Source organism: Anomaloglossus baeobatrachus, chromosome 7 (genome assembly GCF_048569485.1).
Source record: "Anomaloglossus baeobatrachus isolate aAnoBae1 chromosome 7, aAnoBae1.hap1, whole genome shotgun sequence".
Lineage (NCBI taxonomy): Eukaryota > Metazoa > Chordata > Amphibia > Anura > Aromobatidae > Anomaloglossus > Anomaloglossus baeobatrachus.
The window spans coordinates 225,016,058-225,032,464 of NC_134359.1; the positions used below are offsets into that span (position 1 = coordinate 225,016,058).

The 16,407-nt window shown below is 44.8% G+C and overlaps 1 protein-coding gene across 6 annotated transcripts in view; it reads left to right on the plus strand.

Annotated features, from left to right (window-relative positions):
* CLEC16A (C-type lectin domain containing 16A) overlaps positions 1-16,407 on the plus strand; it is a 429,136-nt gene that overhangs the window by 137,708 nt on the left and 275,021 nt on the right. For all 6 annotated transcript variants that reach the window (XM_075317924.1, XM_075317919.1, XM_075317920.1 and 3 more), the window contains exon 11: positions 11,200-11,326. In XM_075317924.1, the coding sequence (XP_075174039.1) occupies positions 11,200-11,326 (127 nt within the window). The remainder of the gene's footprint in view (positions 1-11,199; positions 11,327-16,407) is intronic.

Sequence of the window (16,407 nt, forward strand, 5' to 3'; positions counted from 1 at the left end):
ATGTTCTGGAAATACGGGCAGTGTACCTTGCCCTGAAAGCATTCCAGCAGTGGCTGGAAGGCAAGCAGATCCGAATTCAGTCGGACAATTCCACAGCGGTGGCATACATCAACCACCAAGGCGGCACACGCAGTCGGCAAGCCTTCCAGGAAGTCCGGCGGATTTTGATGTGGGTGGAAGCCACGGCCTCCACCATCTCTGCAGTTCACATCCCAGGCGTGGAAAACTGGGAAGCAGATTATCTCAGTCGCCAGGGCATGGACGCAGGGGAATGGTCCCTTCACCCGGACGTGTTTCAGGAGATCTGTTGCCGCTGGGGGGTGCCGGACGTCGACCTCATGGCGTCCCGGCACAACAACAAGGTACCGATGTTCATGGCACGGTCTCAAGGTCCCAGAGCTCTGGCGGCAGACGCCTTAGTTCAGGATTGGTCGCAGTTTCAGCTTCCTTATGTGTTTCCTCCGCTGGCACTGTTGCCCAGAGTGTTACGCAAGATCAGGGCCGACTGCCGCCGCGTCATCCTCGTCGCTCCAGACTGGCCGAGGCGGTTGTGGTACCCGGATCTGTGGCATCTCACGGTCGGCCAACCGTAGGCACTACCAGACCGACCAGACTTGCTATCTCAAGGGCCGTTTTTCCATCTGAATTCTGCGGCCCTCAACCTGACTGTGTGGCCTTGAGTCCTGGATCCTAGCGTCTTCAAGGTTATCTCAAGACGTCATTGCCACTATGAGACAAGCTAGGAAACCAACGTCCGCCAAGATCTACCACAGGACGTGGAAAATTTTCCTGTCGTGGTGCTCTGCTCAGGGTATTTCTCCCTGGCCTTTTGCCTTGCCCACTTTTCTGTCCTTCCTTCAATCTGGACTGGAAAAGGGTTTGTCGCTCGGCTCCCTTAAGGGACAAGTCTCGGCGCTCTCTGTGTTTTTTCCAGAAGCGCCTAGCCAGACTTCCACAGGTACGCACGTTCCTGCAGGGGGTTTATCACATCGTCCCTCCATACAAGCGGCCGTTAGAACCCTGGGTTCTGAACAGGGTGCTGACGGTTCTTCAGAAACCACCATTCGAGCCAATGAGGGATATTTCTCTCTCACGCCTTTCGCAGAAAGTGGTTTTCCTAGTTGCAGTCACTTCACTTAGAAGAGTGTCTGAGCTAGCAGCGCTGTCATGCAAAGCCCCTTTCCTGGTGTTTCACCAGGACAAGGTGGTTCTGCGTCCGGTTCCGGAATTTCTCCCTAAGGTGGTATCCCCCTTTCATCTCAATCAGGATATCTCCTTACCTTCTTTTTGTCCTCATCCAGTTCACCAATGTGAAAAGGATTTGCGCTTGTTAGATCTGGTGAGAGCACTCAGACTCTACATTCCTCGTACGGCGCCCCTGCGCCGCTCGGAGGCACTCTTTGTGCTTGTCGCTGGCCAGCGTAAATGGTCACAGGCTTCCAAATCAACCCTGGCTCGGTGGATCAAGGAGCCAATTATCGAAGCTTACCGTTCGGCTGGGCTTCCGGTTCCCTCAGGGCTGAAGGCCCATTCAACCAGAGCCGTGGGTGCGTCCTGGGCTTTGAGGCACCAGGCTATGGCTCAGCAGGTGTGTCAGGCGGCTACCTGGTCGAGCCTGCACATTTTCACGAAGCACTATCAAGTGCATACCTATCCTTAGGCGGATGCCAGCCTAGGTAGACGAGTCCTTCAGGCGGCGGTTGCCCACCTGTAGGAACGGGCCGTTTTACGGCTCTATTACGAGGTATTATTTTACCCACCCAGGGACTGCTTTTGGATGTCCCAATTGTCTGGGTCTCCCAATAGAGCGACAAAGAAGAAGGGAATTTTGTTTACTTACCGTAAATTCCTTTTCTTCTAGCTCTAATTGGGAGACCCAGCACCCGCCCCTGTTTTTTTGTGTACACATGTTGTTCATGTTGAATGGTTTCAGTTCTCCGATATTCCTTCGGATTGAAGTTACTTTAAACCAGTTTATAATTCTTTTTCCTCCTTCTGGCTTTTGCACCAAAACTGAGCAGCCCGTGGGAGCACGGGGAGTGTATAGGCAGAAGGGGAGGGGCTTAACACTTTTGAGTGTAATACTTTGTGCGGCCTCCGGAGGCATAGCCTATACACCCAATTGTCTGGGTCTCCCAATTAGAGCTAGAAGAAAAGGAATTTACGGTAAGTAAACAAAATTCCCTTCTTCTTGAGAAAATTCCGCATGCTCTCAAAGATTACCGCACCCGCGGTAAAAAACCGCGGGAAACCGCACCCGAAAACCGCATGCGGTTTGCTGCGGTTTTACCGCGTGCGGGTTGGGATGTGCTTTATTGCATTCAATGCAATAAAGCACATTGAAAAAAAAAAAAAAAGTCATTTAATTCTGAGATAGTAGATAGACAGAAGAATAGATAGAGGGATAGATAGATAGACAGACAGACAGAGGGATAGATAGATAGATGACAGATCGCTGCATTTCCCACGGTCGGCAGTGAGTTCACATTACCGGCCGTGGGAAATGACCGGTAATTACCTCTGCTGTCTGCTGCTTTCATTCAGCTCTGTGTCTGTGACAGTCGCGGCTGGATGTAAGCAGCGCAGGACGTTGGAGCGGTGGATTACGCCGGAGCTTTGGTGCGGGAGGGGTTAATAAAATGGTGAACGAGGCTTGTTTGTTTTATTTAAAATAAAGGATTTTTCGGTGTCTGTGTTTTTTTCACTTTACTTACGGGTTGATCATGTCAGCTGTCACATAGACGCTGCCATGATCAAGCCTGGAGTTAATGGCGGTGGTCCCCCACCATCATTAACCCCTTGTATTACCTTGCTGCCACTGCTACACAGCGGCAAGAAGAGCCGAGGACACGCCGGTGCTGCCGCATAATGCATGCGACAGTCCCGGGGCAGCTGCGGCTGATATTCTCGGCTGCCGGAAGGGGAGTGAGGCGGGGGACATTAACCCTGCCCCTCTCCCTCCCCAGCCTGAGAATACCGGGCCGCCGCTGTGTGCTTACCTCGGCTGGAAGGTAAATATGCAGCGGAGCCCACGTTCTTTGTTTTCTATATTTCCGTTTTCTTTCTATGTGTGTTCTATGTGTCTGTGATGTCTATCTGTGTCTGTGATGTCTGTGTCTGTGATGTGTATGTGTTTACTCTCTGCTTTGCTTCCTCTTCCTGTAATGACATCACTTCCCTGCAAACCGCAGACAAGCGATGTACATTACCGGAGGTAAACTGCGAAATACCGCAGGGAATAACGCAGGAAAACGCAGTGAACCGCACAGAATTTGCTGCCTGCGTTATTCCCTGCGGGATTTCATGATTAACATTGGAGTCAATGGAGTGAAATCCCGCAGCGATGTGCGGAAAAGAAGTGACATGCACTTGTTTTTGCTGCGGGATTCCCGCAGCAAAACATGCAGCTGTCAAATTCCGCCCAGTGCGCACAGGATTTTTTTTCTCCATAGGATTTGCTGGTGATTCACTGCAGAGATGTTATGAACATTTTCTGCAGCGAAACATGCAGCAAATCCGCGGAAAATCCGCGGCAAAACCCGGTAAGTGCGCACAGAACAAAGTTCTGCCTTTTTAGTGCCAGAGAAGAGCTGTCCACTGCAAGGAGTAAATTTTCTCATGGAGTGGTGGCAGGGGTGAGCATTGTCCTATAATTGCAATTTCTGTTTGGAGTCCTTATCTCATTTCCCCGGTCTATGCAGAACTTGTCGTAGTAGGCCCACGTTTACGCCCACCGCAATTTTTTTTGTTGATGAGCATGGATTTACATTTGGCAATGGATGCAAATAATTGCACTTGTTGGAGCATTAGTTGACTGCCCGTTTCAGTGTCCGCATTGAGAGGTGAGCTTGGTTGGGTTGGTGTTCCCTTGGCTTGTGATTTAGAGGACTTCGTTATATCTTGAGTAGACATGTACGCAAACTCCATGAGCTTTAGAGCTGCTGCCAACGTCTGTTTGTTGCTCCTCTTTGAAAGAGGGAGTTCTAGTTACAGAGATCCAGTGTATAAAAAATATAGATGCTGCTTGGGCAGTCGCACGCTGGATAATATAGCATTTTAGGTCTTCAGTATGAGCCGTCACGTCTCAATATTCCAGAAGGCAGCCAGGCCCCTGTAAACATGAAATTCACTGGAATTGTAGATTGTGCAATGTCAGCTCAGAGAAATTAGAGCATGAGCTTTTATCCCAAACTATGGCGAGAACTGTCTGTCAAGGCATGTTAGTTTTACAGACCTAATCCCGGCCTGGTTATATACAGATACAGGTTGGTGCACCAATAGTGATTATTTTGATAATCTTGTAGCTGTGAACACTGTGCACACATGCATATAACCGTCTCTATGCCAAGTGAGCTTATTCAGGTGAAGTACTGTGAGGACTGAAATGCAGGGTAAAGTCCACTCATCACTACCAGTCCTCCAACTGCCAGCAAATTAACTGCACAAGTTTACAGACCATGAATTGCTCTGCTCACAACCAATCATATCTGCAGCTCCACAAGGGTATCGGCAGGGAGAGTAGAAGCATAATGGGTCAGCACTTCAATGCAGTTCAGTTACAAAAAGCAGATCCAGGGTGGAGAATTAATCTTATGGCAGCAGTACTCAGTAGTAGAGACCCAGAAGCTGTTTGTCTTGGAGACCAACACCCAGACGTGGAAATATGAGAATTGGCTTCTGCATTCTGATGTTGGGTGCCATACAGTCTTAGCAGCAAAATGGTGCCAATGATCAGGTACGTTCTGCCAGGGCTTGTAAATCTAGTCCATGGAGAGCAACACCAGCACGTAGAGTTGAAGTGGTTATTTCATTATCGCAGGGCCACCGTATGGGTGCCCTAAAATCCGCCTTTCACCTCCCAAAATCTTTAGATTAGCTGACATTGTTGTGACACAAGGACCATGTTCCTCCAGGCTGACTATTCAAAACAAATCAAAACCGGTCCGTGGAGCCTATGTTAGGAATCTGGACACAGAAAATAGCCAGATATCCCTCCGGGAAGGCCAGAATCCTACTCCACACTGATGAGGGGCAATTCCCCGAAATAGCTGTCTGTGGATGGATACCTGGCCTTGGTATTTCCCTTGTCATATCTTTAAACTTGTCAAAGAGTTGGATATTGACTAAAAGGGCCACTTAATATGGTGGTTATGGTGGTCTTTTTAAAAAGAGCTGCTCCTTGGCTACGTCCTTCCCGGAGGCATATCTGGCTATTTTATGTGTCGAGACTCCTAACAGAGGCTCCACGGACCTTTTTTGATTTGCATACTTCCCAGGGGGCAATGCACCTAGGATTCCACTGTGTTGAGCGCCTTTGATGGCTGCCGGCAGTGTTTTCTCTGGCTGGTCTCCCCGAGATCAGGGATTGTTTTGTCTGATTATTCAAAACACGCAGCTGTAATTGCACCCTTGGGGCTGACTGTTATCCGGCTCAAAGAAAGAAAAATTCACCTCACCCGTATATGTATCCGCTCAGTTCAGGTGGGATGCAGGATGTCCACCGGACAGGCAGGTCCGTAGAGGCAATAGCAAGGAGTAAGGACGGGATAAAAACATCAAGCCATGATGTTTTCATGGAATCGATGATGGCTTGATGTTTTTATGGAATCAATGATTTTTTTTCTTGGATTTTTAATCGTTGAATAAAGTTTCTACACTTTTTTATATATTTTTCGTTGGGTTTATATTTTTTCTATCCTTGAATTGGTGCGGAGTCCCGTCCTTACTCCTTGCTATTGTTATCTGGCTCAGCAATGCATCAGTATAGTTCTGGATGTCATTCAGTACTGGGACGCAGCTACCACTCACTATGCACTGAGCGGTAACTGATGCCATACCAGCCGTGCGTCTGACTGAAAGCCAGAGTGTCATGTAAAACTCTTGAAGGGTCCTCACGCCCCTCTTCTCTGCCATCAGCCACAGATCGTCATGACGATTATCTGATCGGCCTGAAAGTTTAGGTATTTATGACTTTGGGTGATGGTACAGCTACAGCCAAGGGATGCAGAGAAAGACAATCCTTTGTTCTATTGGAGGGAAAACTTCCAAAACAGTTTTTAAGCGCTACGTTAATGCTAGAAAAATGAAAAACATATTGACAGAATCCCTGTGGAGTGCTTAACCCAGCGCACAGTTTCACTTGACGGGGAGATCGCCGGTATCACGTCAAATAAGTATTGGCCAGTAAAATCGTGCTAGATGCGTTGTATTTGGTATCTATGTAAATGTAAAATCGAGATATAAAATATGACGCTAATATCTTTCACCTGAGTGGCCAAGGGGCAAAGATATGTGAAAAACTAGAATTAAGGAACCTTTGGGACAATCTCGGCACAGCCCACAAGAGACTGTAAAATGAGGTCACAGAGAAGGGGGGGTTACCTAAGGCATAAAAGAGACTAGCTCCTTTCTGGGGGGCTCAGTCAGTACTGAAGGGCATCAGTAAGGGTAATGCTGGCCGATTTATAACATCTTCTTCTCTTGGAGTCCCTCCCTCCATAAATTCAGACGTCACTTCTATGGCACGAGGTTAGTAAGTATCACGTGTATACCTTTTTATTTTTATGTAACTGTCTATACTGCAATTGTATTGGTCCCTTTTGTAAATTCTTGTATATTTTTTTTAAACACTGCCTATTTTCGGATTAAATATATAACATTTAATAGCTTCTTTCCTCATGCTTTATATACGAATCCAAAAAGCCCAAAGGGCCTTATGCTATCTGAAACGGGTCCCCAGCTATCCCGAAAAAGCTGGGTGGTGGCAGCGTAATTATTATTGCATAGAATTATTGCAGTGCTATCATTAAGGGTACCGAGGGGTGTATATATATATATATATATATATATATATATATATATATATATATATATATATATATATATATATATATATATTATATTATATTATATTATATTATATTATATTATATTATATTATATTATATTATATTATATTATATTATATTATATTATATTATATTATATTATATTATATTATATTTATATATATATATATTAAATATATATATATATATTCCATTAGCCGGAATCGGTGATATATATACATTTACCCTTCCTGTGAGACCTCCAATATTTGGCATTATCAGCTCAGCAGCCTCATCTTATGCATTGTCCTGCAGTACCAAAAGCGGCCTGCAGACAAGGGGGGTGCTAGAGAAGTCGTGGTTGTGACAAATCAGCGAACAGCTGCGGGATATCTGTGTGACTCCCCCGGCTGTTCATGACCGAGGCTGCCAGTAGGAAAAAAGTTCATATGCCCCTGGTGGCCGGGCTTTCAGTGCAGCGGTAACATGACTTTAGAATGCTAATTATCTGCAGATTGACCCCATATCTGCAGGTTTATAGCATTTGGGTTCATGACCGGTTTAATTTAAGGCTTTGTGAACTAGGAGTTTTACGAACAGTTTTTGCAATGGATACGGAGTAGACACATTCAAAACACTTCATATACTTTGAGTATCTGCTCCGTTTCTTCTTCAAAAACTCAGCAAATAGACTCAGTGTGCACATAGCCAAAGAGACTTACCCCTTACTGTGATGACTCAGGCAGATTTCTTATTCTACATTTTTTACTTTTTAAAACTCACTGTTGACTTACAGAACATTCAGCGGTCTGATTTTTACTGTATCAAAAATTCCTGCAAAAAAAGGTGTAATCCCAATGTGTAAAACTACCCATGTACTTTCCCCTGGAGATTTTCTTGACGATCTTATTTGCTGTGTTGACTACACGGTTGAAATGTTGTATTCTCATTCATGTGGTGTCATCCAATGGCTGCTACTCTTCGGGACGACTAATGAAATATTACCATGACCCAGACAGAAATTCAGAATTTTACAAATTGAAAATTTGTTTCAGAAATGTAATATGATGCTACTTATTAATAGTATATAGTAATAAATGGGCAGAAGCACAACATTTAATATTTTTTTTCTGCTTTTCCATTGCAACAGTACATCTGAAATTAATATTAGAGGACAAGGAAAGGAAATGGCAAATTCAGCAGAATATGTGTTGAGCATCACTGCCCCGGATAAGGATCGTCTGAAAATCATCTTCAGTCTGATGACAGCAAAGCATAGAGCAGGTTGATAATAGAAGTAATCTAGTGTAGGAACACGGCTCACTTGACAGTGTTTGTGCCAGGTACAGGAAGCGACTTTAAGAGTGTGCGCAAGTTGCGTTCTGCCGTGACAAATATTCTGCAGCGTTTTGTCACTGCATGTGCGTTTCAAAGCGAAGCCAAAACACTGCATTTTTGATGCATTTTGAATACATTTTGAATGCAGAATGGATGCGTTCTGGATGGAAAAACATCCAAAACACACAAAAGTGACATGTTGCTTTTTAGAAGGCATCGATTTTGTCAAAAATTTGGCATCCATAACGCTGTGTTTCAAAACGCAACGTGCGCATGGAATTTGCTTAATTGTCATACACTTTGCACAGACCCACAAGCCGTTCTGGATGCATATTTCTAATCCCTACCTAAAAGTCCCAGGCTATAGTAGCATAGATAAAGAGATCTTTAGAAAAAGTATTTCTAAAGATCTTTTATGATATGCTAATCAGCGCAGGGAGTAGTCACAAGGGCGTTTGTTTCTGTGCTCATTCTGCCCTCTTAGCATGTCATTCAATGCAGCATCACCAGCGGTGATGGCATACCTGTCACCGCTGATCTGAATGCCCAGCACTCTCGGTCATGCACAGTATGAAGCAGGATATATAAGTCCTGGCTTCAGGGAGGTCTAGTGCGCATGACCAGAAGTGCCGGGCATTCAAATCAGCGGTGACAGCGGACACAGGTATGCGCGTCACCGCTGGGTGATGCTGCATTGCTAGCATATGCTAGCATGCACCTGTGGGCATGCTAAGAGGACGGAATGAGTACAGGAACTAACACCCTTGCAACTAGTTCCTGCACTCAATAGCATATCATAAAGGATCTTTTAGATATACTTTTTCTAAGGATCTCTTTGTGTGCTACTATAGCCTGGGACTGTTAGGTAGGGATTAGCAATATGTACCCAGAACTACTCATGGTCCTGGGTGCATATTGCACCTGACAGGTTCCTTTTAAACATAACATCCACCCTGCTTTATTAGGATTCCATCAAGCGAGGCGTACACATAGAAAACAAATGTCCTTTCTTTGCAGGACAACAAAATACACAGTCCTAGCAAAGGCACTACAATGTGAGGTCAGCAAACAAGTTCATGGAGGCTTCACACAGTACTCGTTACCTCCACACACAGACATCTAATGAATCCATCTAATGAATATAATGAATCTAATGACCTAAAGTGTCCACCATACCACTCCCCGTGGTAGGGATATGTAAGCAGCCAGTCCCGCCCAGCTTTCTGTCCTGTTCATAAATGTGGCCCTATTAACCCTCTCAGTACTATACTACTGGAGATTGCTTCCAGGCTTACATCATAGAGGATAACCACATCTGTGATAAATATCTCCCCTCCATGTGTCCAGCGGTTATCTTACAATAGTCACCGGGTTCATAGCGTAAGCTTCTTAGTGCTATGAACAATATTTAATTACCCTTCCTGGCATGGTGTCTGTAATCTTGCAGTTCACAACTCTACATTCAGATCTGCTGCCAGTAATTCTTCTGAAGTATTCTGACCATTAAATGGAAACTATGCTGTAATTCATAGAACCTGGATTAACAAACTAAGACTGAAACTATCACTGGATCTCATATCCTTCACTCTGAGGACATTACTTGGCAACATCTTGGTTTAGGCAATGGGGACACCATTACGGTACATGTAGTTCAACAGTGGCCCTATACCCAGGGCTTTTCTTGTTCCTAGGGTATGTGAAAAAAAAAAAAAAGGAACTGACCAGGACAAACGAAGCGGTCATCTGGATGAGCCCGTAGTGAGCGCTTTGTGTAGTTAGACTGATATGACTGCCATGCAGGAAGTGACACGTCTGGTGACAAGCATAACAGATCAGTGGCTGCATTATGTTATTTAAGGAGAATCTAAAAATGGTTATACTGATTAGATGGCTATCTGCCAATTGATTGTTCGGCCAACAGCTATGCCCTCTGACTCCCCCCATACACAGGAACGCTTGGCCAGCTGAGGGCTTCTGGCAAACACTTGTCTCCCCGCCGAACAAAAGACTTGACTGTTGAAATTCAATCGGCTGATTCCTTCTCTTCCACAACATTATGTTAACACGGACGAGCGTTCTGCTGGCATTGTGTCTTGTTTTGTCTAAATAAATACACTTTAAGCTAACTAACTTATGAACTTTCTGAAGCCTTTATTAGATGATTCTTTTGAAGTTAGTTAGATTGGCGCTAAGCACATCAACAAATACTGTATGTCTTGGTGTAGTATGAAGCGAGGACAAAGCCATACAACTCCCATGAGTACGACCTACTTTGTGCTACCACATGGTACCCTCATATAGCACTATATTTTGAAGATATATGGAGAAATGCTTTGGGAGAATACCTAAATATGACAGCTTTTAAAGGGAATTTGACTAAAGGTTTTTGCTATTTATTTCTGGGAGCCAGATTCCAGCGATGTATTACTTACTCAGCAGCTGACTGCAGGTTCAATACAATCACTGTTTTAACAGCAGGAGATTATCACCAGAGGACAAGGAGTTGCATGCCAGCCAGTGCAGCTAGTCTGTGTAGTCTGTACTGTGTAGTCTAACTACACCCCCTCCACTGATTGGCAGCTTGCTAACCATGTACAATGTACACCGGAAGCTACCAATCGGGTGTGGGTGATTTATATACAGCCCAGTGTTCTGAGCACTGCTAGATTCATGTCTATGGGTACGTGGAAATCACCGGACCTCACTCAAATGACATCCGATTTCTGCAAACTCACAAAATGGAAAAGATGGAGACCTTTTTTTTTTTTTTCTCCATCTTCTCCTCACTTGTGCTGCAATTTTCATGCGATCACACTAAGCTGACACTTGCTTGTATCAGAGTTGATCATTTGCATAATCGATCAAATTCTCTCGGATCTACGGTCATGCGACCGCAGCCTAATACTTGTGCTTCTTTCATGCCAAAATTGGTCCTAAAATTTGTTATTTACAGGATTAGTTCTTACGAATGAAAAAAAGAAAATGATGTAGACTGTAGAGAGAAAACTTGATGACTCCTTATTGTATTTTCTAGAAATAGAAATGGTGATCATGGAAAGATCAAAAGCTGCAGAAAAGCCCATGCTGCATGTTCAGGAGGAAAACACGACCGATGAGGAGAAAAGTGCGGCTGCCGCTGGGGCGCAGGCCGGTGAGAGCAGGTAAGGACACGGTAAACCACTGTCAGCACTAGGGTGACCGGATCTCATAGGGAGGGGGGGGGGGGAAATGTCGGAATCTTGTTCGTCTGGACCCCACAAAACGATTCCCCTTTCCAGATATTGAGAGAGCCAAAATTTGAGCCCGATCAAATGACGTTAACCCGTGCTGCTCGTTGCTCAAAGTTTGAAAAAATCAAAATTTTTGGCCAAAAAGCTGACATATCAAAAAGCTGACATATGGAGCCATAACTCCAGAACAGTAGATATTAAAAACACGCTTAATATCTCAAAAGAAAGCTAATGTTGTTCTTCAAAATGTATATGTTACACACAGGGTGCATGTAATTTCTGTTCGACACAAAAATGGGATCAGCCACTGGACCTCATCCAGTCATTTTCAAAAGATTCCTCACTGCGTGGCCCAAGATAGACAAAGGAAAATACGACACAGGTATCAGTGACAATCTAATACAAAAGCAGCTAACTCCAGAAGTAATTGCAAATGTTACTGCTGAATTCGAGACCAAATTAACTGAGAGCCACCCCAGAGATGACTACAAGGAGCTGTTGCAGTTGGTTCTCGTATTTGTTGGTTCACTAGACTGCAATGCTGTGGGTTTTAGAACTCCAGGAGCCATTCATCACGCTAGGTGGATGGCAAAGGCTATTTACTGCTTAAAAATGTTCCTTTTTCGTGGTCAATTTAAGATTTCTAAAGAAGAAGAAAGTTCTGTGCATGCCATTTCTGTTTTCCTAGTTAAAATTTATTGTAAAGCTTGGTTCAATGCTCCAAAAGCTCATCTTGCGCCAAAGCAAGATTTAGGTATTTTGCATAGTCTGTTAGACTATAAAGAATGTGACAACGACATTGCAGAAATAGCCCTGACCAAATTTTCGAACCATTTGTGGTATTTGAATGCAGAGTTGGTGGGATTATCGTTTTTTGATCCCACCATTACAGACGATGAAAAGTCGTTAATGGCTAATAAATTGCTCAGTAGCACAGATGAACCATCAGAGCACGCTAAGGTTGTAAATCCAAAAGTTAGGAAAGAAAAATTAAAAGAGGTAGTTGATGGAGGATTGGTAAATTTACTTACCAAAGAAACATTTACATTCTTTGACCGATTTAATATAAAAACAGATTTCCTAAGACAAAATCCAAACACCTGGCCTCAAAATAATGACTTCCAAGAAGGATTGAAAATTGTCAAAACATTAAAAGTAGTTAATGATAAAGCTGAGTGTGGTGTTAAATTAATAACCGACTTTAACGACCTTCTGACAAAAGATGAAGAACAAAAGCAATATGTCCTGCAAGTTGTAAGCAAATGCCGAGCATTATATTCTGACATTTCAAAAACTACTTGACTTAGGAAAGTCTGACTGTTGGCCCTATCTTACCGTACTGACCCAAACCAGCTATCCACCTTTTTACCGCTTCTCAACCAAAATAAGACACAGACTGCGTGACGTTGGATGTAAAAGGCCACAGCAGCCTCGTTTATTATCACCAAAATAATCAATAACATTTTATTCATAAATATACCACAAACAAAGGAGGGGGGGTAAGTGAAGAGTCCCGTTGTACATGATTGCAACACCAGCTCCACCATGTGCCCTCAGCCGCACCACACCGGCTCGAGGACACCCAGCCGAGTGTTGCTCCACCATGTGCCCTCAGCCGCACCACACCGGCTCGAGGACACCCAGCACATTAACATGCCCTGCTGTGACCCAGCACAGCAGGGTCCCACGTTAACATGTCCCGCTGTGACCGAGCACAGCAGGGACCCACCAACTATACCATTGCACCACCAGGGGTAACCCGCTCCTGCACTGGGTTCCCCCCCGCTCTTTGTGCAATCCACCGACTTCAAATACCCCCCTCCTTTCCGCCGACTGCTGCGACAAGGTCAATCCTCTTCGTCTCTCCATGTCGATCTCCAGAATTCTTGAAAATGGGCGGGTGGGCGGGACAATTCCGGACGTCTTCCAGGTAGTGAATGACCTCCCACCACATATCTTGCCCTATATATACTCACTTACCACTGACAACACGCTGACCAATTACATGGCCCCACTGTCCTTATAACTCCACCTCCCACTTTTCCCGCACAAAAATGCCCTACACCTTAACCCCTTGCTAACCCTCCGGCCTAGCATCCCTCCTCAGTCATGTTGCCCTCCCTTGAGCCCCTTCAGGGCAGGCGTCCGGGCTTTTCTTTAACAAAAGCTCTAGAATAGATTAGATAACTATGTAAAATGATCAACTCATGTAGGTACTACGTCTGTATCTTTTCTGTGTCTGTTTTGTTTGTATTATATACCTCATTTTTATATTTTAAAATAAAAAATGTCATTACACTTGTCAGTATTACTTGTTTTTTTGTTATATTTCTACTTTAAACTCAAAAATATACCAAAAAACACAAAATTTATCACTTAATAACAAAATATACGAAGTATGCTCCTAGTGGTACCAGGTCACGGTCTTTAGGCTAAAAGCTGTTTGTAACTCAGTTTGACTTAAAATAACAACAATTAAGTATAAAATATAAATTTGGAAGAACAACATTAGCTTTCTTTTGAGATATTAAGCGTGTTTTTATTATTTACCGTTCTGGCGTTATGGCTCCATATGTCAGCTTTTTGGCCAAAAATTTGGATTTTTTCAAACTTTGAGCGACGAGCGGCATGGGTTAACATCGTTTGATCAAGCTCAAATTTTGGCTATCTCAATATCTGGAAAAGGGAATCGTTTTGTGGGGTCCAGACGGACAAAATTCCGACATCGATTTTTTGCGGTCACCCTAGTCAGCACACAGGTTGCACCGAACTGCTGTAGTATTGGTTGTTTGTATAGGCCTGTTTATAGGCTGCAAAACCAAAAAAATTAGTCTGAGCACAAACTGCTGTACGTACAGTGTGTAAGAGCACGTTCACACTGGGCATTTCAGACAAAACCCAAGAAAAAACCTAAATGAACCTATATATACCTATATACCTTGTAGTATGTAAATAGTAATAGTACATGAAAATTACATAGGATACTTAGTTAACACTACAGTGATCCCTCACATAGCGCAGGAGTTATGTTCCAGAGACTCCCACAATAGGTGAAAATCAGCGAAGTAGCGGAGTTATATTTGCTCTATTATTTACCCATATTTTTCGGACTATAAGATGCATTTTTGAGGGGTGCGTCTTATAAGCCGAAACTAGCTTACCGGGGGTGGTGGAGAATGATGACTGGGACAATGCTCCGAACTGTGGACTGTGCGCTGCAGGAGCCATCCTGAAAATGTCAGCGGTGCGTGTTTCAAATAATGGCGCCTGATGTCAGTGCGTGCGCAAATTGAGCTCTCGGCTCGAGACCACACCTGCGCATGCACTGCCTCCGGCCCATTGATTCCCTGCAGCAGACTTAAGGAAAATGGCGCCTGGAGGTGGCGTGGGCGCAGATGAGATTTCGGTTCATCCTTGAGCCGATAGCTTAAGCTGCACACGTGCCGACTCTGGGCGCCATATCTTTGAAGCCTACACCGCCGACAATTTCTGGATGCTCCTGCAAGCGCCCTCAGTGAGCATTTGGGACACCCGCCGCACCACCTGCAGCATCGCCCTGTTCCACCACTGCCCCTGCCTCTGATAGTGAAGCCGCAATAAGTGAACCGCGGTATAGCAGGGGACGACTGTATTTTGATAAAAAAAAAAAATGTAAACGCCATCTCACTATGACAAGGTGTAGCTGATCAGGACAATCCTATCCTGTCTATAATATTAAATTAAAACTTCACCTTGCGTCAGCCGACCTCAGTATAGATAAAGGCAGAGCAGAACAGGGGCCCGACTGTTCAGACGAATTCTCATGGGAAGCTAATGTGGCGCCCCTGACCTGGTCAGGCACCGCTGAGTACTGCACCCATGCTGGGTGAGTGCAAACAGGTAATCCTAAAGGCTGAGTAGGGTGTGTACACACAGACACATTGTAACCAGGTCTCACGCACACATTAGAGTGGACCCCTGGGCAGACCCAGGAGGGGGCATGGCCTCCACATCTCAGCTAGTGGTGTGGTGGAGAAGCTGGAAATGAGTTGTTGCAGTGGCAGTCAAGGGAACAGGAGCTGGAGGTAGCCGAGTCTGAAGTGCAGACGCAGGAAAGCGAACACACTAGTCAGTCCCTGCATGTGTACTGGCCGCTGACGGGGGAGTACATTGCCACACAGTCAGCCTGAAAGACTCCTGCAGAAGAGAAAGGACAGGCAGTTGAGTACGGGGACTCCTGGTAATGAAGCACGCACGGGGAACAGGTCCCTAGAGCCAGACATCCATTTAGTGGTCTGCTAAATCCTGCAGGTGGAGGGACTAGAGGTTCCACACCAACCAACACAGAGTCCGAGCATCAGCAGCAGTGAGGGAGCCCATAAGGAGGATCGAGCTTGCAGCTGTCCACCAAAGCTGCCAGCAAACGGGCCAGAAAGGGGAGAAAAGGCAGATGCGACTTCCCTGGATGAATCCCACGGTACTTTAAGTCAGGGGTTGTCCGAAACAAGAAGTGCTAGGAAGGCAAGTCAGCAGTCACCCCTATACCAGCCTGAAGGAAAACTATTGCACAGCTCAGGCAATGCAAAAACGTCCTGCTTCCATTAGAATAAGTGAAGTAACTAGGAAAAACTTGGGCAACAGTTGCATCACAGAGTTTTTCTCATTCATTCTCCATATAAGAGTTGCACAACTGTTGCTTGTTGGACAAAGAAAGGCGTAATGTCAGAAGTATGGAAATGCTCCTTCCATAAGTTGAGAGTGTTCACTAATCGTCCCTTTCTGTGGGATTAAAGCGAATCTGTCAACAGGTTTTTGCTACCTTATCTGAGAGCAGCATGATGTAAACAAGGAGATCCTGAATCCAACGATGTATCACTTAGTTTGCTGGCTGCAGCCGTTCTGATATATTCAGAATTTTTAGCTTGAGCCCAGGGAGCTGTCCCGTCCATTCCAGGCTCTCTATAGAGCTTGTACATTGACAGTGAGGTGTCAATCATAGCAGGGGGTGTGCCAGACTACTGTGCAAGAGCCAG